General features: G+C 47.2%; 1 protein-coding gene across 4 annotated transcripts in view; it reads right to left on the bottom strand.

Annotated features, from left to right (window-relative positions):
* Window positions 1-9,038: 9,038 nt before the first annotated feature.
* PPCDC (phosphopantothenoylcysteine decarboxylase) overlaps window positions 9,039-20,983 on the bottom strand; it is a 35,737-nt gene continuing 23,792 nt past the window's right edge. Inside the window, exons 3-6 of one of the 4 annotated variants that reach the window (XM_036279633.1) lie at window positions 14,837-14,932; window positions 13,814-13,942; window positions 10,055-10,223; window positions 9,039-9,630 (exon numbers count right to left, since the gene is read on the bottom strand). In XM_036279633.1, coding sequence (XP_036135526.1) covers window positions 9,545-9,630; window positions 10,055-10,223; window positions 13,814-13,942; window positions 14,837-14,932 — 480 coding nt within the window. In that variant the 3' untranslated portion in view covers window positions 9,039-9,544. The remainder of the gene's footprint in view (window positions 9,631-10,054; window positions 10,224-13,813; window positions 13,943-14,836; window positions 14,933-20,983) is intronic. The other 3 variants (XM_036279616.1, XM_036279642.1, XM_036279625.1) reach the window with 3 other exon arrangements.

Raw genomic sequence — 20,983 nt, 5'->3', positions numbered from 1 at the left:
TTTCTGACTGTGCATTCATCATTTCTGACTGGTCCTTTTTTATGCTCTTGAGGCCCTCACTAAGTTCACTGAGGTTCTCACTAAGTTCGTTGAGTATCCTCATAAGCAGTATTTTAACTCAGCATCTGTTAGGTTGCTTATCTCCACTTCTCTTAGTTCTTTTCTTGGGGTTTTGTTCTGTTCTTTCATTTGGGACCTGTTTCTTTGTCTCCTCATTTTGGTTGCCTCCCTGTGTTTGTTTCTGTGTATTACTTAACGAGAGGTATGGGGCTAGCTGAGACCAGATGCTGCTTGTTTGAAAGAATTTAAGAAAAAGCTGAAGCAGGATCCAAGACAGGTCAATCCTGTGGTTAAGCAACTGGCAACAGCTTGGGTGGGCCTGACAGTTGGGTGGCCTCAGGGAATCACCAGGGTGGGGCAACCAGTGTGAGCCAGGTTGCTGGAGTCCCAGATATGGCGACTGTCTGCCGCCCCAGGTAAGGGCTCATCAAAGGAACAAAGGCCTCAGACAGCACATCTGTCCAGGAGAAAGCTGCCTTTCCAGCTCTCGCTTCAATGCCAAACAGCTCAGTTCTTCCCTGTATGTCTCTGGTGCCCCTCGAGCTACCTCCCCTGCAAACTTAGAAGGAGTGAGTCCAATAAGTCCACGCGCGGGCCATTTAAGAGGAGCTGCCTGGGGCTCCAGCCGTGTCAGCTTCCCTGAGCCTCAGTTCCCTCTAGTTTTTTCAGCCAGAATTTATGGGGACTTCTCTTCCTGGCACTGGAACCCTGAGAGGGGCACCTGGTGTGAGACGGGGACCCCTCAGTCCTCAGGGAGTACCTTCCCAGCCTAGGTGTCCTCCTGATTTTTATCCACTACATGTGGGTGTGGGACCAGCCTCTTGTGCCTCTGCCCCTCCTACAAGTCTGGATGTGGCTGCTTCTTTAATTTCATAGTTGTAGGCCTTCCATTCAGCTTGATTTCAGGCAGTTTTGAATAATGGTTGTTCTGTAGTTTAGTTGTAACTTTGATGTGGTTGTGGGAGGACACGATACCACGTTTACCTACGCCACCGTCTTGACTGGACGTTCCGGAATTTTTAAATTTCTTTCTTGATCTCCATGGCAACCCATTCATTGTTCAATAACATGCTATATAGCCTCCATGTTTTCAAATGTCTTTGCATGTTCTTGTTGCAGTTGATTTCTAGTTTGTAGTTTCATGCTATTGTGATCTGAGAAGATGATTGATATGATTTCAATCTTCTTGAATTTGTAGAGACTTAGTTTGTGCCCTAACATGTGGTCTATCTTTGAGAACGTCCCATGTGCACTTGAGAAGAATGTAAATTCTCGGTTTTGGGGTGTAGTTCTCTGTAGATATCTATTAAATCCATTTGATCTAGCACTTTATTTAGAGTCTATGTTTCCTTGTTAATTTTTTGTCTAGATGATCTATCCATTATTGTCAGCAGGGTGTTGAAGTTCCCTGCCATGATTGTATTGCTGTTGATTTGTCCATTGAAGACCTCCAGAATATTTTTAATATATGTTGGTGCTCCTATATTGGGTGCTTGTATGTTTACTAAGGTTATATCTTCCTGTTGGATATTTCCATATTATGTAGTGGCCTTCTTTGTCTCTAGTTATGGTCTTCATTTTGAAATCTACTTTATCAGATATGAGTATTGCTACCCCAGCTTTTGTCATTTCCATTTGCTTGAAAGATTTTTGTCCATCCCTTCACTTTCAACCTATGTGAGTCTTTTGTTGTGAGGTGGGTCTCTTATAAACAACATATATGTGAGTCATGCTTTCTTATCCAATCAGCTACTCTGTGTCTTTTATCAGAGCATTCAAACCATTCACATTTAAGGTGATAATTGATATGTACTTATTTATTACCATTTTTGTTTAGTGTGATTATGTTTTTCTTCCTATTTCTTCTACTAATTACAGCAGTCCTTTTAGCATATCTTGCAGTGCTGGTTTGGTTTAATATATTCCCTTAGCCTTTTTTTTGTCTGGGAAGCTCTTTATTTGACCTTCTATTTTAAATGATAGCCTTGGGTAAAGTAATCTTGGATTCAGATCCTTGTTTTTCATGACCTTGATTACTTCATGCCACTCCCTTCTGGCCTGTAGTGTTTCTGTTGGGAAGTCAGCTGAGAGTCTTATGGGGTTTCCTTTGTTGCTTATCTCTTATCTGCTGCTTTTAGGATTCTCTCTTTGTCTTTTATTTTTGGCATTTTAATTACTATGTGTCTTGGTGTGGGCCTGTTTGGGTTCTTCTTACTTCAGGCTCTCTGTGCTTCTTGAACTTGAATGCCTTCTTCCGTCACCAAGTTAGGAAAGTTTTCTGTCACTGTTTCTTCAAATATATTCTCTAACCCTTGCCCATTTTCTTCCCTTCAGGGACTCCTATGATGTGAATGTTATTACGTTTCCAGTTGTCCCACAGTTCTCTAAAGCTATCTTCCTGTTTTTTAATTGTTTTTTCCTTTTGGTTTCCTGATTGGTTGATTTTTTTTCTACCCTGTCTTCTAATTCACTGATCTGGTCCTCAGCTACTCTGCTGGTTAGTCCTTCCAATGTGTTCTTTATTTCTGCTATGTCATTCTTCATTTCCACTTGGTTGGTTTTCTTTTCTTTCTTCTTTTTTTTTTTTTTTTTTTTTGTTACAGATGTTTCTCCTTTTATACCCCATTGACACCCTCTTCCCCAAACCCCCCAAACCCCCCCAACCCCGATCCTGGCTTTGTTGTCCATGTCCATTGGTTATGCGTACATGCAACTTGGTTGGTTTTCAATGTTTCTATATATTTACTCATGGTGCTGATGTCCTTACTCATGCTGTTGAGCTTCCTCAAGATCATGGCTCTGAACTCTACCTCTGAAAATTTACTTAACTGCATTTCATTGATCTCATCTTCGATAGAGTTCTCTTGTTGTTTCATTTGGGATTTGTTTCTTTGTTTCACTATTTTGGCTATCTCAGTGGGTTTTGGAGCCTGCCAAATTTTCCCTTTGGGTGTTGGTGTTCTGCTGTTTGTGGCTCCCTCTACTGGGTTTGGGTGCGCCTGGTGGGCCCACGTTAAACACCACTGTTAAGTCTTACTTTCCTGGGTAGATTTGAAATCCCAGGAAAGGTTCAGTTATCCTCTAGCTTTTTCCTGGTGGCTAGTAGTCTCAGTTACTTAGTGCCTTGGAATGTAGCCCTGGTGTTCTGCCTAAGAGGATTCCCAGAGGGTGGGATAGATGCTGGTTGTTAATGAGCCTCAATTTGCATTTCTTTGCCTCACCTGGGAAAGGCTGAATCTCAGGGGCAGGGGAGGGCACTACTGCTCCTCCCCACCCCCTGCAGCTCTGGGAAGGTGCACACTGGCCACCGTCCTTTGTGGCCGCAACTCAGCAAAAACTCTGAGTGCCCTCCAAATCCCGGTTGTCCCCACAGAGTTCTAGCCCAGTCTGCCCTCCCTTTGCCAAAGCCCCCAGGTCAGTGGCTGTGGCTATTTTAGCACTCTGTCCCAGCTCTCTGTGCTGTGGAGTGGGCTTGGTTTTTATTCCCCAAGGGCACTGCTCACAGCTAAATCTGCTGCTATCCGTGGGCTCCCAGCCCGCCACCCTCTCGCGCCTCTGCAGATCCTACCAGTGTCCCTGGTTATATGGTCCTGTCCTGCTGCTTTTCTGTTGCTTTTTTCCGAGGATTTGTCTTTATTTTCGTTGCAATTCCCGTTTGGTCCTGGGAGATCGTCTGTGTAGCTTCCATTCACTCCACCTCCATTTTCACATCCTCCTCAGCAACTTCAGTCAAAAATCCCTTTCCTTCCCAGCCCCATCTTCTTGTACCTCTTAGCAGTTCTGAAACTCTACAAGCCCACCCTAACTGTAGCCCAACTCCTGGTCACTACATGGTTCTGCTGCCACCCCTGCATGCAGGCCCCTCTCAGCACCTTGAGTTAATGGAATCTCTTCTCCTTGCTTTAATTTCTCTCCCCCTTTACCCATTACCTGAATTTGCCTCAACAGTGATGACTGTGGGACCAATCCCAAAGTAGAGCTCCTTTCCTTTATCTTCCTCCCTTCTTGGTTCTGTACCTCAATCGGCTTTTTCTAATTCTATACTACAAAAAGCACAATTCTTTTTAGTGGGTGGCATCAGGGACTCTTAATCATCTTGCCCAACACATACACAATTATCATGAAGTCCCTTCCTCCACTAGCCACAAGAACTGGTTTTTAGCCCTGGCTGGTTTGGCTCAGCGGTTAGAGCGTCGGCCTGTGGTCCAGAAAGACCCGGGTTCAGTTCCCGCTAAGGGCACGTACCTCGGTTGCAGTTTGTCCCTGGCCCTGGTTGGATTGTGTGGGTGGCAGCCATTCAATGTGTCCCTTTCATGTCGATGTTTCTTTCTCTCTCTCTCCCTTCCACTCTATCTGAACAAACAAACAAACAAACAAAAAACTGGTTTTTACATTTTCTAATCATGCTAATTTTCCTTCATATTGTCACTCACTTTTGCACCCCCTCCCTCTCCAAACCCATGGGTGTGGCCAAGGTCTTAGCACAGCCTGGCATCCTGGCTTAGTGTCTGGCTTCCTCACTGATTCCAGCTTTTCAAATTTCCAACCTGTCCCACAAACCTCAAAGCTGATCTTTACCACACTCAGCTAGCATTGTGCTTCCCTTGTACATGGAGTTCAGGTTTGCACTTGGGCACCCACATCGTGGCAACACATCTGCACCCTTCCTATCTGCTTTAGCAGCACTGGTCCACCAGGAAGCACCCACCTGAGTTCTGACACCTCCAAAAGGCCACACTGACTACCTCTCAATTCTGAACCACAATACTTAAATTTTGTACCATACAATCTCTTTTGATTTTCACTCATGTGATTATTTCCAAACCTTGAATCTTTTTCCCATAAGCTCTTTGAAATCTTTTCTTTTTTCTTTTTTTTAAATGTTTGTTGTTGTTGTTGTCATTTTTTGAGAGAAAAGGAACGAGAGATGGAAACAAAGATGTGAGGGAGAAACATCTATCGGCTGCCTCCTGCACACCCACTACTGGGAATCAAGCCCAAAACCTGAGCAAGTGCCCTGACCGCTGCAAATTGAACCAGGGACCTCTCAGTCCATGGGACAAAATTCAATCCACTGAGCCACACAGGTTAGGCAAGGGACCTCAAAGGCTTTATGAGAAGTATGCAGGGGTCCTCAAAAGCCATCTTCCTCTGTTAACTCATGACAAGAAAAACAGACCTGTGTCTAATCAAAAGGCCTTGATGGAAATCTCCAGATGTCTTTTGTATTAACTCCCTGCTAAGTCATTTTTTAAAATGTCTGAATAAAGGGCAAAAGAAACCCTTTTACAAATACATGTATTTAATTGCTTTTGTGGTAAATAATTTATTAGCTAGCTCAAAACTTAAAATGAAGTCAGCCTCTGACTTTTGTCAACTACCCAGCTCCCCTGCTAAGCGGCAAACAATGGCTGGTTTCTTGTTTATTTTTCAATAGGTATTTGACGTGCACATAAGCCAAGATGAACATATTCTCCTTTTCTCCCTCACTTTTTCATACACAGCTAGCATGCAATACACATTGTTTTGTATCTTGCAATGTATCTCAAACATCATCCAATACTAGCACCTGGGGAGCTTCCCCACACTTTGCATTGTGGCCATGTAGGAATGACCCTAATATATTTAAGCTATCTCCAGCTGTTATATAGTGAGGGTGTTTCTAGTCTTTTACTACCATCAACAATGCTGCAGTGAATAACCTGGTTGAGATGTGTCATATATGTGAGTCTCGCTGGGAAGGTATATATGTGATTTTAAAAGATATTTTTACATTGCTCTTCAAAGAGCAACACTCTTGCTAATAGGTGAAAACTTTTATTTCAATATAGTTTAACTTGCACCACCTTCTTCACCAATGTAGTTGAGTAGCTTTTTTATGTTTAAAGGTACATGTGTGTGTTAGTATATACTCAGTTTTTATCCTCTGGCCACTTTTCTTTTGTGTTCCTGGTCCTTTTCTAATCAATGTATAGAAGCTCTTTACATATTAAGGGAGTTAGATCTTTGTTCTATGAGCTACAGATAATGTCCCCAGTTTGTTGTTTGCCTTTGGGCTTTTGCTAGGCGGAATTATTTTTCTGTGGTCCAATTTATCAGTCTTTGTTTTTATGGCTCCTAGGTTATGTGTGTCTTGCTCAGAAAGGAGCAGGACCATCACCCCACCCCCCTCCACCCTTCTACCCCACACACCTTTTTTTTATTTTGTTAGTACAAGAAGCTTGGAATGACTTACCAGATTTTGAGGACTAGGACAACTCTCACCTCCAGTAAATCCCAATCTTAGGTGGACAGAAAGTAAACTCACTATTGCAATTCTGTTATAAATGAGAGGGAGCACAATGGGCACAAGCCTGAGTCGGCCAGGGAAAGCTTTCCCAAGTAGGTAGCACCCAGGCACATCAGAGGCAAGAGTGGCAGTCAGCCAGAAGAATGGCCTGCCACTAAAAGCAGGAGCATGTGCAAAGACAAGCAGCAGGACACTGTCAAGGTTGTCCAATCTGGCAAAAGGACAGAGAGCTCTGTAGGGTTGGTGTGTTGTAAAGGGTATAACTAGAAAGGCAGGTATGGGCCAGAGAAGTAAGTATGTCCTGCCCAGGAGTCAGAGCCTTACTCGCAGGCAGTGGGGAAGCAGCAGAGGAACACATCATCTGTATGGAGGAAGAACTGATAGCCCAGTGTGGAGACTGGGCCCTGGCTCAGAGGCTTCAGCAGCAGCCCTGACAGCCTACAGAGGCTTCAGGCTGCCAAACAAAGAGTACAAACTTCAGACCCAAATGTTCCATCCTGTCAAACTTCCAGAGTTCTATAAAAATCATCAGGGAAGCTAGTACCTTCTCTAAGAAACATTTTTGCCCACTGATGACAACTTCAAGAGCTTTCAACTCTTAGTGGGGAAGCCACGCTAATCACTCCCACCTCAGCACCCCTCTGGCAGATGGGGTCAGGTTAATGCAGCTCAGGCACTAGGAATAGCTCAGGGAACAACTGGGCTCTTCAGCTCTAGCCAATTCCTTTCAGACACCCATGCTAAATAAGCAGGACCGACACAATGCAGTGAAAGACCTCAAGGTATGGGGGCTCCAGCTGGCCCACATCCAAGGAACATTTCTTTCCATCCAGCTAACAAGGCTCAATCTGCTCTAAGTAGCCACAGCTGTTTTCAGAGCTATGAGGCAAAGGCCTACAAACTTCTCTGCTCCTGTGACTTTTCATTAAAACAGGTATTTTGTAGCAGGACTCCTGGGCAAGTCTTCCCAAAAATGTCTAGCACGGAGCCTGGCCCACAATAAGCACCCAGTAAATGGCAGCAGTTCCTTTTTAAAAATGGACATTAGCAGAGTGCTAAGGGAAAGAAAGGGCCTTGTGCATAGAAGGAGGGATGAAGGAAACCATTTAAGTGGAACTTTTGTCTCTGAATTTCAGTTATCCAGGCCCTACCCATGGCCCCAACCTCCAAACCAGCCAAAGAGGCTGGTTCTTGATGCTGCCATTTTAGTTATATTTTCTTTAGTGCCATAAGGCAGTTTTATCCCAAAGGGTCACTTGGTTAAGTCAAGAGCTATAGAAATAAAGGCTCTGGGAGGCTGCTGGAGACCTTGGTTCCAGCCAGCAGGCTTCCTGGCGCCCCTTGAAGGCACCTCTACTTTCTGTGGTCTAAGAGTATACATGGTCCCACTCACCCCTGGCCTAGAAAGTAGGAAGGCAGGAAGGCAGGAAGCCAGCCCTAATCTCACCTCCAAATAGGCAAACAAGCACCTCTCCAGTGTAGCCACCAAACAGCAATTAGGTCAAAGGCAAGAGAGAGTTTCTAAGTCTGAGCATGTGTCTGAAGCCTGCCCCATCCATGTGGCGGTGGTGGGTGGGCAGAGAAGGCACAGACCCTCAGATCCCCACGTCATGTGCAGCAAAACTGAGGACACCAGGCCCTGGCTGGTGTGGCTGTTGGTTGGAGCAGCGTCCTGTGCACTGAAAGATCGTATGTTCAACTCTCAGGGCACATGCCTGAGTTGGGGGTTCAGTCCCTGGTCGGGGTGCATATGAGAGGCAACCAACTAATGTTTATCTTTCATACAGATGTTTCTCTCTCTCTCTCCCTCTATGCGTCCCTTCCTCTTTCTAAAATCAATAAATGTGTCCTCAGGTGTGGATTAAGAAAAATAAAACTGAGGACACCAGGAAGCAAGGGGCCTGAGTGCCAGAGCAGGTTACAACCCTGCTGGCTATGTGCCTATCACTTGCATAAAGGGTCATGTCATCTTAGGGTCAGGATTTTATTTTTCCCAAATTGACAGTCTATTTCAGTAAGTGTTAGGAATGCTCATTGATATGTATACATATGTAGCTTTAACTTCCATTTATGTGATATTTACTATTTTGGAGGCACTCCATGGAGTGCTTATTCTGCACAAATTATCTCATTTGATCCTCTCAATAACTCTATGAGGGTAAGGTAATACAGACGAGGAAAGTGAGGGTCAGAAAGGCTGAGCCCTAAACCAGCCCACTGCTAGCATGTGGCAGAGCTGGGATTTACATTAGGGGACGTCTTGCTTCAGAGCCCTTTTGCCCTTAACTGCCATGTGACATGGGGCCTAAGAAGCACCAGTCAGGCCCTGGCCAGTTTGGCTCAGTGGTAGAGCATCGGCCCACAGACCAATGAGTCCCCAGTTCGATTCTGGCCAAGGGTACGTTCCTCGATTGCGGTTCATCCCTGGCCCTGGTCAGGGTCGTGCAGGAGGCAACCAGTTGGTGTGTCTCTCTCACTTCGATGTTTCTCTCTTTCTCCCCGTCTCTACCTGAAGATAGGTAGAAAAATATCCTTGGGTGAGGATAAAAAACAAAAAACAAACACTACAAAATAAGAAGCACCAGTCAGTAGTCAGCCCAAACCCTTCCCTACCCACACCTAGCAACCCCCTGATCTCTGAGACCACAGACAGGCTGTGAAAGAAAGACAAAGTCTCTCAAAAGGCCACTTTACTTTATTCCCCAGTATACCCAATCTTACAGCATGGTCTGTGGGAAATTTCAGGGTCTTGCCAACTTGCAGGCTTTCTTTACTCTGCACAGCAGCTGAAGCTCCAAAGGCCTGGCCAGGCGTCCACCACACTGGGATCTCAAGCTGAGGCAGTTTCTAAAAGCGGATCCTGGGCACCATGCAGAATCAAGGCTGGTCAGCCACTCTTCAGTCCCCTCCCAGAGGCACAGGAGCAATATAGCAGCTTGTTCCTCTGGCTTGCTGGGCCTATTCCAGGAAAAGGTGGGGAGAAGCTCCAGATAGCGGGTGTTTCCTGGCTGAAAGAAGTTGAGACCTGGGCCTTTGGTCCATTTAACCTGGGGAAAGTCAAGCCTTTGAAGATTGTGGAGCAGGCCCAGGCTAGACCCCTACTCAGCAAAGGCCATACTTTGCCAATGTCCACCTTCAGTGACTCGGCCTGAAAACACACTGGGTGCAGAGAAACACACATGAGAGATCCTAGGTTCAACTCTGCTGAAAGCCAGCATGCTGGGAGAGAACTTCCTTCACTTTGTCCACAATGGTGCTCACCTCAGCCATGGCCCCCAGACCTAGGAAGCAAAATTCAGCTGTGGCCCTGCAGACTGAGGCAGGGTACCACCCCCCACTCCCACCCCACCCTGTACTCCCCAAGGGCTCCAGCCAGACCCCAGTACCTGAGAAGACCAGGACCTTCTGCCTGAGCCAGACCCATCATATCCTTCTGAAACCCCCCGGGACTGGCCTCAGAAACAGTTACCATAGCTGTCATGAACTATGCATGGACTGCCTACCAGGGATACCAGGCACCTTACATAAACTATCTCATTTAATCCTAACAACTCTGAGGGAAAGGAATTATGATTTCCATCTTCCAGATGAGAAAGCTCAGCTTGGAAGAGAATGGTTTTGCCTGAGGTCACAACAGGCTGGGATCTAAACCCAGATCTCACCCTCGGCGACGAGGATGGGCTGTGAGCCTGGCCAGATGCCCACCTTTGTCTCCACACACCAGCTTCTTGGCCACACAGGGGATCTCGATATAGCCAAAGGCCTGGAGCTGGCCCACCTGCTGTGAGGTAATGGGGTGCTCCCACATGGCGGTGTTCATTGCTGGGCAGAAGAGCAAGGGCTTTCTGAGGTCCCAGGCCCGGATGACACAGGTCTGTAAAAAAAAAAAAAAAAAGGCAGGGGGGAGGGGGAATGCCTGCTGCTCTGCCTTCCATGGCTCCCCAGCCCTTCCAAATCCTACACACCATGATCTGGGCCATAACCAGCCACAAGATTGGGATGAATGGAGGCTGCTATCTGCAGTGAGTTGTCTCATGTCCCTCAGTGGGTCAGGTCATATCACCTTGACCCTCTCCACCTCCCCATAGGCTCTCGCACAGGGCTCAGGAAGTGCTCTACCAGCCACTTCCAAGCAGACTTCCCCTCCAATACAGATAGGTCTCCCTGTGCCCAAGCACAAGGCTTCTCTCTTCACAGCTAGCCATACCTCACAGACAGAAGCAATGCTGGAGCAGAAGCCTAGCTCTGCAGTTACCCACAAAGCCGAGGACCAGAGAGCTCAGTAGGTGGGGCCCATATACCCGGACATTGGCTCTACTTCAAGGCAAACTAAAGCTGACAACAAAAACATTTACACATGGCAAAGACCCTCTCACATATATGATCCATGAACCCCCACTGCAACCCTGTAAGGTACTGTCTGTTTCACTGATAAGGAAGCTGCACTCCCCAGAGGTGAGCAATTGATCCAGGGCATGAGGCTTTGCACAAACTTCACCGCACCTCACAGCCTCACCACCTCCTGATTTCCAGGCCATCCCATCCAGTCACAGATAGAACAGCTGTGAAAGGAAGTCCTTAGGGCTATGGGCTTTGAAATAACATAGACCTGGGTTCAAGTCCTGGCTGAGCTATCTACTATTACTAGTTGTGAGAACATGGACAAGTTATTTAATGCCAAGAATCTCAGTTTCCTCCCTGCAAAAGCACCCCCCACCACCACCGCCACCGGGTAGTTGTCAGAATTGAGGGTGAAAATACTTAAAGCTCTCTGAATAGGGTCTGGCACAAAGTACAGCCTTCAGAAACAGTAGCTCCTGTTATTACAGGCATAGGCTCCCTAGGCCAAGGGCTGCCTGTGGAAGAGATAAGCTATGGGGCCCACAGGGGTACGCTCCTTTGTGCTGACTACTCCAGGCACCTTCTCCCCTCAGAGGGACAAGGCAACACACCCCTTTCCTGAAGTGGAGACTGTCTGGGAAAAGAAAGAGGAGTCAGAGAACAATAAAATGAAGAGTCCAGGGCCAATGCCACCCTTCTCGGTGCCCCTGTCCTCTCCTGGGGACAGGAAGGAAGTAGGACAGCACACAGCCTCAAGATCTGGTTGTTTGTATGGTCCCAGACACCAGCCTTTGTTTCCCACCAAGATCTCTCAGTTCAGCAACCAGGCTATGAGTGGACAGTTTCAGTCACACTTCCTCTTGGCCCTGTGCCACCTGCTGCTTCTGCAGAAGTCATGAGCATACCTAGAAAAGCCCCCTGACTGCATGTGGTATTGGATGGGGTGGGGGCTGGGCTGGGGTTTCTATGTGTTCTCAAAACAAAGCATGCTGACCAAAGCGGAAACCCAACCCCTCCATATCCCATACCTCTCTAGCACTGCCCACCTCATCTCAAAGCTCAGGGCTTCCTGGATAAACCATAGTTCCTCCAAACCTTATAGCAGCAAGAGGCATGAAAGGAGAAATTAATTCCCACCATCACTTCTGTTTGGCCAATGCTGTATTCAGCACCTCAGGATCTGCCCCTGGGAATTTACATGGGCAAAAAAAGGCCTGGATCCTGGTCAGGAGACCAGCTGCCAGCTAGACTGGTGACCCAAGGAAGTCACCTTCTCTTTCTGGATCTGCTTTCCTGTTTAGTACAAAGAAGGGGCTAAGGACTGAGTAAGCCAGAGTGCAAGTCAGATGTCAAAGGCCCAGAGGCCAGTACACAAATTCACATCCAGCACACTGCTCTAATAGCACCACAAGTTCTGGGCACTGGAAAAGAATGAAGAAGGGAAGTAGCAGGGTGAGCTTTTTTTCAGGGACATAAGGAGGAAACATCTTTTGAGAGAGGACAGAGCCACAGAGCAAGGATGGTGACAGTTTAAACATTATAAGATTTGTAATTCTTTAAAACATTTGCCTTCAAGTGAAACCCTTTGAGGAAAACAATCTGGGGGCTGGTCTTGGGAACATACTTCTATTGTTCAGCGAACTCAGGAGGAGAGAACCCCAAAGATTTCAAGGAATAGTGGCAGCTTCAAAGAAAAAAGAAAAGCAGAATTTTTGGGAGGAAGGAGGGAGCCCCCAGACAGCAGCCCAGGCTGGGGCTTAACTCCTAGAGGTTAGTGTACTTCACCACATCAGCTGGCTGCTGACAAGAAGTGGGAAGCCTGGAGATTTGGTGACACAGTGCTAGTCACATACAACTCCGACCCTATTAAATGAAAATGGCAGGAGGCCCACGGGCTCCAGCTGCCCTGTCAGCCCTGGCACTAGCCCCACTGGGAAGCCTATGGATCACACTGCCCCGAGGCTCACCCATCTCCACACTCCCCTACCTTGCTCCTAGCCACATAATCTATGTTGCTCTTGCCCTGGCCACCCTGTGTTCTTATTCAAATAACTTAAATCACTAGTAAATTCTTCCAAAAGTATCGTAAGTACCATCAACAAGGATAGAAGGATTCTAACCTATCTGACCCCCCAAAATATTGACCCAGCTTCATTATTCACTTCTTCACCATATTAAACTCTGAAAAACTCCTGGCTGCTTGCCAAAATAAAATTACTAATTACCTCATACATACTGTAAGTATTTATTGAACATTTACTATATGCCTAGCACTGTGCAAGATGGTGACGCTATTATCAAAGGACCAATGGGGGCATTTAAGACTGGACTACACACCAGAGTATACTCCACTCTCACCTCCATGGGTGATCAAAAGCCCTCTCCTTCCAGACTGTGAGCTCCCTGTGTCCGGTGTGTCCCTCAGCATAGGGTCTAGCTCACGGTAGGTATAATGAATGAGTAAAGGAAGGGTAATAGGCAGAGGGAGGAGAGAGACCATATCTAACTCTTCCCAGGATGATCAAGTACACAAAGGCTCTTTAAGGACAATAGCTCCCTGCTGGTCCATTAATCCCCACTTAGGACAACTGAACTTGTATTCCTTTCCTCCACCATCCACAAGCTCACACTCTCGCCCTGTCATTCTCACTTCCCCTCTAAGCTTCCCATGATACATAAGAAAACTGCACTTCCACCTGTGGCTAAAATACAAAAGAGACAAGTGTGCATGGGAGATCCATGAGGAAGTAAACACTCTTATCACTTGGCCATGTGGATATCCAGATCCCAGTGGGAAGGCAGGCAATGGGAATGGGCAGGGAAACTGTTGGAACAGCAGCCCATGAACAAAAGAAAAAGGGAGAGGAGCTGAGCATAAAAGGGTAGGTGAGAAGCGGACAGCCTCAGAGAGCACCCACAAGTTGAGTCCACCCATCAGGAGCACACCTTCTGCCCACTTTCCAGAGCATAGGTAAGATGGGTAAGGGGCAAAGGGACAGTGTCTGAGCAAACTGGACCATAATAAAAGGACTCCAAGGTGAGAACCTTGTACAAAGAAAGGCAGCCTATAGCTCAGCAAACTGGGAGGCTCCAGGAAGGAGGAAGGCAAAGAGAGTCACTCACAAGCAAGTTGTCACAGATGCCACTGGCCACCTTCCCCAGAGTGTTGGCATCAAGAGGAGCCACCAGCATAAGGTCTGCCCACCTCCGCAGGTCAATGTGAAGAACTGGGTCAGACCGGCACTTCCACATCTGGCAGAGAGAAAGAAATGGGGTTACTAGGCCAACCGCTCTGCGGGGGGGGGGGGGGGGAAGGGCAGAGGAAGCAACACAGGCTAAGAACACTAAGTCAGGAACCCCACCAAGACCAACTGAGTGACCCCAAATCCACTGCTAGCCCCTCTCACAGCTGAGCTGGTGAGAGCATTAGCTGCAGAGTCAACAAACAGCCTAAGAGAAACCAGCCCTGAGGAAACAAATGCCCTTTGTCTTTCCAAGCTATTCTGTTTATGGTTTGGTTTTCAAGAGAACTGACACCTGTCAGGGAACTCCTGCCCTGTCTACTTGAGGTGGATGCTTGGACTGTCCAAGCCAGTGGACAATGAGAAATGTCTGGGGCAGTGAGAAATGCCGGGGGGGACAGGGATGTTGGGGAAGATGGACCAATCAGAAATGTTCTAAGCTGAGAATATTTAAAAGTACCTGGCAGGGCACCTCTGTGAGGCCCACACTCAATGTCTGGTCAATCAGTCAGTGCCCACCCTTCCGAGGGAAAGTAGATACAGAGTCCACTGGCTGTGGGAAGTGAGCTACTCTGAACAACCCTGACACTGGGAGCCATGTGGACAAAAAGGTGAGGTGAGCAGAGCTCCTCTGTGGCTTCATCAGCTCAGCTAAGTACAAGGACATTCACCCTCAGGCGCAGGGCCAAAGCTGAGCTCTGCCTGGGGTGGGAAGACTGCAGGCCTCCCACAGACCAGAAGCTAGACAGCAGTTTTCCTCGTCACCTCTGTCCTGAGGGCCTTAACCACTGACTTGAGTCTGGCCTATCTGTTCCAGCCACCAGGACTATGGGCTGCAGGAGGACAGTCCTGTCCTGTTGGTAGAAACATGATAGAACACAGCCCTGGGGACCCCAACACTGACCTCCCATTCATCAGCATCACTGTAGAGGGTGACAGGAATGTCCTGGGGGCTGTAGAAATGTTTGGCTCTTTCAGTTGTGACCACTGCTACTTCCAGCTGTCACGAAGAAAAAGCGGGAAGTTGGGGTGAGACACATTGCCAGAGCCACCCCGGGAGGTCATGTGGGGCCAGGCCAGGCAAGTGCTTTTCTGTAGAGAGGACTTCTCCCTCCCTGGCCATTTGCATAGCTACTTCCCGTTACCCAGAGGTCAGTTAAGCCCCACCAGGTGTAGCTGTTCCACTTCCCTATCTAAGGGGCTACTGAGGAATGAGTCACCAACTGTGCAGCGTATATAAAGCTGCAGGCTCCTGCTGCTCCAGTAGAATGAGGCAAGAGGCAGAGCCAGGTGGGAAGGAAATTCAGGGCAAGAAGACCCCAGAGGGCATGGTAGGCAGGTGGGGCCATCCCAAAAAGGCTCATAGGTCCTGAGCTCTGGACCACATAGAAGCCCTGTCCTCTGCAGACCATGGCACTGGGAGGTGGGGCCTGGTACATGGTGTCTATGTCTATGCCCCAGCAAGAGGGCAGACAGAATCCCTGCTCATATTTTTTTGTTTTTATTGACTTTTTTAGAGAGAGAGAGAGATAGAAACATCCATCAGCTGCCTCCTGCACGCCCCCTACTGGGGATCAAGCCCACAACCCAGGCATGTGCCCAGACCAAGAATCCAACCAGGACCTATCAGTCCATGTGGCTCAGTCCACTAAGCCACACCAACCAGACCAGAGTCCCTTCTCATACTTCTAGGAACAAGGACTCATGCATGGGCTCCGGCTGCTGACAAGCTCCAGGAAAACCACTATACTCATGAGTGCACTATACTCATGGGTCAGGAACAAGTTTACCTTCACACTACTCATTTACTAGATAAAGCTACTAATGCAAACAACGGTGATGGTTAAGGTGCTTAACAAAATGATGGCTGTGAGAAAGAGCACACTGTAATGTGAATGGCACTGGCCCAGTTAAGCTGGCGGGAGGGTAAAGGGCGCCAGAAGAGGTGGCTGAGAGGGGAAGAATATAGGAAATCACACCTTTAGAGGATAATAATCCAGAAGGGAGAAATGTTAAGAGTGACAAGGACAGAATCATTGACTAGCCAGAGGAGGGGTCATAGGTGGCAGTGTCTGGGCCAGACCCAGTCTGCATACACGCTGTTTGGCCTACATAGGATTATAAACATTTTTGAGCCAATATATACAAATTGAAAGATTTCACATAGAAAATAGAATTTTCTGGCTTCTCTTGAAAACACTGGAAGCTCTGGCACTGCTGGAATCACATTCCTACTGATAATGACTTAGTGGGATTGAGTTAATGACTGCCTCTTTGGATGGGGTGTGCCTATGCCTATTCAACCTAGTCCCCAGCCCTCTCCATCATCTCCCCAAGACCCCCTCTTCTCATTTCTTTTCTGCTTGTCATGGGACAGTATTCTACACAGCACTTAAGAGAAAAGCAGAGAATAGAAGCTTCAGAAAGGCAGCCTACAACAGAACTTCAGGTCTGGGGTTCCCAGCTCTACTGGAGAGCTCCTGGACTTGTCCATACTTCCTCTCACATGCCCCTGGGAATCTACCACACTCAGAACTTGCTCAAAAATTCAGGGACCTTTTAAAAGGTCATTTAAATCAAACTATCACTGAGCACTGGAAGCCCGTCTAAGACAGCCTGAACAAGCCTTGTCCAGTTGTTAACAAGATGGTAATTGGACGCGGCTGCATCCCTCCACTAAGTTGCCAAGGAACAAGCAGAGGTGGGAAGAGCAGAAGGAGGCAGGATGGTGCTGAGACTCTTAAGACACAGACAGTGATGGGGGAAGGTATGGGGCATAGTAAGTTAGAGGTAACCACAAGGAGAATATATAACTTTCAAATGAGTAGAGAAATTCAATCTACACAATAAAGGATCGGAAGGGCAAAAAAGAAGCAGAGAGAAAACATGAGAAGTATAAAGCATTAAATAAGATGGCAAAAATCCTAATATAATAGTTCTAGTAAATATATAATGGGTTAAACTCCCTGATCAAAATTCAGACTCTCACATTGGATGTTTTTAATCTATCAATCCAATCAAAATGTACCTAAAAGACACATTTAAAACAAAAGCATAGGACTTTCAGTCAAGATGGCGGCGTAGGTAAACGTGGTATCACATCCTCCCACAACCACATCAAAATTACAACTAAACTACAGAACAACCATCATTCAGAACCACCTGAAATTGAGCTGAATGGAAGTCCTACAACTACAAAATTAAAGAAGCCACATAGAAACTGGTAGGAGGGGCAGAGGTACAGATGGGCTGGTCCCACACCCACATGTGGAGGATAAAAATCAGGAGGGACACCTCGGCTGGAAAGGTCCTCCCTGAGGAGTGAGGGGGTCCCTGTCCCACACCAGGCGCCAAGCTCAGGCCAGAAAGAGAAGTCCCCATAACTTCTGGCTGTAAAAACAGCGGGAATTGAGGCTGAGGGAGGCTGAGGCTACTGGAGCCCCAGGCAGCTCCTCTTAAAGGGCCTGCACACAGATTTACTCAGTCTTGCTCCCTCTGAGCCCCAGCACAGAGGGGAGGCAGTTTCAAATGCACCAGAGACATACAGGGAAGAACTGAGTTGTTTAGCGTCAGGGCAAGGACTGGAGAGGCAGTTTTCTCCTGGACAGATGTGCTGGTGGAAGCCGCTGTTCCTTTGGTGAGCACTTGCCCCACAGGGAAGGCAGACAGCTGCCATATCTGGGACTCCAGCAACCTGGCTTACACTGTTTGCCCCGCCCTGGTGATTCCCTGAGGCCCTGCCCGATTCAACTCTCAGGCCCACCCAAGCTGTTTCCAAAGGCTTTACCATAGGATTGGCCTGTCTAGGATCCTGCTTCAGTTTCCTAAATTCTCTCAAACAAGGAGCATCTGGTCGCAGCAAGCCCCATACCACTCCTTAAGTGGCCCCAGGCCTGGCACTAGAAGCAGCTAGCCTTGGTTCACAATTTGGCTTTGCCTGGGCACCTCCACGCCCAGCACAAGAAGCAGCCATCAGCAGATCATTTTGTAGCTTATGCCAGGTGGCCCCGGATAGAACACAGGTTGTGGCTGACTTTGCTCCAGAGCCAGCACACACAGTGGACAGCTTCAGACCACAACGAAGCACCACCACCCAACCACCTCCACAAGTGACACATTCAATGAGTGGACTCATTGGGTACCAGAACCCTGGCAAGTAAGTCTTGCTCTGTGTTTTGGGCCCCTACATAGCTCATCCTCCAAGGTAGTCAGAGGCCAGTGGTCAGTGGGCACAGCCAGTACTTGAAGCTGATCAGCCTTAGTCAATCCCTCCCATTGACATGCCAACAGCAGTCAAGACTCAATTACAACAGAAGGGTGTACAGTCCACACGAGGGGAACACCTTAAGGGGCCAGCTGGGTGATCAGGGAGGTTGTGCCACAGGATCCTACAGGACACCTACAACAATAGGCCACCCTACAAAGCCCAGGAGACATAGTAACTCTACCTAATACATAGAAACAATCATAGGAAAGCAGCCAAAATGAGGAGACAAAGAAACATGTCCCAAATGAAAGAAAAGAACAAAACTCAAGGAAAAGAACTAAACAAAATGAAGATAAGCAATCAATCAGATGCAGAGTTCAAAACAATGGTTATAAGGTTGCTCAAGGAACATAGTGACACATTCAAGGAACTTAGTGAGATCTTCAAGGAACTTAAGGAGACCTCCAAGGAACTTAATGAGAACATCAACAACATAAAAGACCAGTCAGAAATGAAGGATGCAACATAAAAGACCAGTCAGAAATGAAGGATGCAATAATTGAAATAAAGAATAATTTACAGGGAATCAATAGTAGAGTAGGTAAAGCCAAGAAGCATACCATAGATTTGGAATACAGTCATCCCTTGCCACTTCACGCTTCGACTGTCGCAGTTTCACTGTTGCAGTTTTTTGAAATATATTCATTAAAAAGTTGATCGAGACAGTGAAAATGATACAGCGCACGCTCGGTTGTCTGAGTCAATTATACACCCCTGTATTACAATTAAAATTAAAATTACTGTACAGAGAACAGAAATGGCAGCGGAGTGAATGGAGCTACACAGACCATCTCCCAGGACCAAACTGGATTTACAACAAAAATAAAGGCAAATCTTCAGGAAGGGGCAACCGAAAGACACCTTGGAGGACCACATAACCAGGGACACCAACTCAATCCTGGTAGGCTTGCGAGGACGGGAGAGGTGGCCGGGAGCCCACAGTCCGGTCCACAGCGGCCTGGGCTGGGACCAGAGGGCTCAGCGGGAAGCTGCGACCCCGCCTGAGTCCTGCGAACTCTGCTGCCTGCTAAGCCTTGGGCGGGTGCCGCACGGACTCGCGGGGACCAGGGGATACTGCTGGAAGCTGCTGCCACCTCGGCAGTGTCCCGCTACCGTGGCTCAGTCCTGGGGTTTCTGCTGAGTGCAAAGCCCTCGGCTGGTGCCACAGCTGTGGCCGCCCTTGGCTGGAAGCAGCGCCCTCGGGTTAAAATTCCCAGGCGGCTCCAAGACCCAGAGTCTAGACAGAGGCTAAATTGGCAGCAGCCACTCACCTTGGGCTGGGGCAGAGGGACAGCAGACTGGAACTATGTGGGGACACTCGGGTTTTGGAGGGTGCTAAGAGCTTTAGCTGAGCGCAGCCACGCAGGCCTGTGGTCATTTTACTCCTTCCCAGGGCCCTGGGGAGAGGTGGAGGCCCCTCCCTCAGAGATTCAACCCCACCTGGTGGACATTGAAATGTTAATTGAGGCCCATTACCAACCACCAGATGCCCCACCCTCGGGAAATCCTCTTACACTGAGCACCTGAGGGAGTTTTTCAGGCAACTCACAAACCAAGGGGCTTCAGGTGACCTCTACTAATAGCCTCCAGGCAAAAAAAGCTAGAAGATAACTACCATTCCCTGGGCTAGCAACACTAACCAGAAAAGCTAAGACTTGATGGTGGTGTTTAAAGTGGGTCCTCCCTCGCTCATCCAAACCCAGGAGAGGGAGCCACAAACAGCAGAACAGCAACACCCACAGGGAAAATTTGGCAGACTCCAAAGCCCACTGTGATAGCCAAAATGGTGAAAAACAGAAACAAAAGCCAAATGAAAGAACAAGAGACCTCTACGGAAGATGAGATAAATGAGGTGCAGTTAAGCAAGTTAATAGAACTAGAATTTAGAGCCATGATGTTAAGGAAGCTCAACAGCATGTGTAAGGATATGAGCACCATGAGTAAAGACATAGAAATGTTGAAAATCAACCAGTTGGAAATTAAAAACCAACACGAAGAAATGAAGAATGACATGTCAGAAATGAAAAACACATTGGAAGGTCTAAAAAGCAGAGTAGGGGAAGCTGAGGACCGAATCAGTGAGTTAGAAGACAGGCTAGAAAAAAATCAACCAATCAGAAAACCAAAAGGAAAAAATTATTAAAAAACAGGAAGACAGCTTAAGAGAACTGTGGGACAACTGGAAATGGAATAATATTCGCATCATAGGAGTTCCTGAAGAAGAAGAAAATAAGCAAGGGTTAGAGAATATATTCAAAGAAATAGTGACAGAAAACTTCCCTAATTTGGTGAAGGAAGAAGGCATTCAAGTTCAAGAAGCACAGAGACCCCAAGTAAGAAGAACCCAAACAGGCCCACACCAAGACACATAGTAATCAAACTGCCAAAAATTAAAGACAAAGAGAGAATCCTAAAAGCAGCAAGAGATAAGCAACAGGTTACCTACAAAGGAAACTCCATAAGGCTATCAGCTGACTTCTCATAAGAATCACTACAGGCCGAAGGGAATGGCATGAAGTAATCAAGGTTATGAAAAACAAGGATCTGAATCCAAGACTACTCTACCCAGCAAGGCCATCATTCAAAATAGAAGTCAAATAAAGAGCTTCCCAGACAAAAAAAGACTAAGGGAATACATTAGCACCAAACCAGTACGGCAAGAAATGTTAAAAGGACTGCTGTAATAAGCAGGAGAAATGGGAAGAAAAATAGAACCACACTAAACAAAAAAGGCAATAAATAAGTACATATCAATAATCACCTTAAATGTAAATGGACTGAATG

This window comes from Molossus molossus, unplaced genomic scaffold (genome assembly GCF_014108415.1).
Source record: "Molossus molossus isolate mMolMol1 unplaced genomic scaffold, mMolMol1.p scaffold_m16_p_1, whole genome shotgun sequence".
Lineage (NCBI taxonomy): Eukaryota > Metazoa > Chordata > Mammalia > Chiroptera > Molossidae > Molossus > Molossus molossus.
Note: the sequence above shows the minus strand (reverse complement) of the source record. Positions and strands in the feature narration are given on the sequence as shown.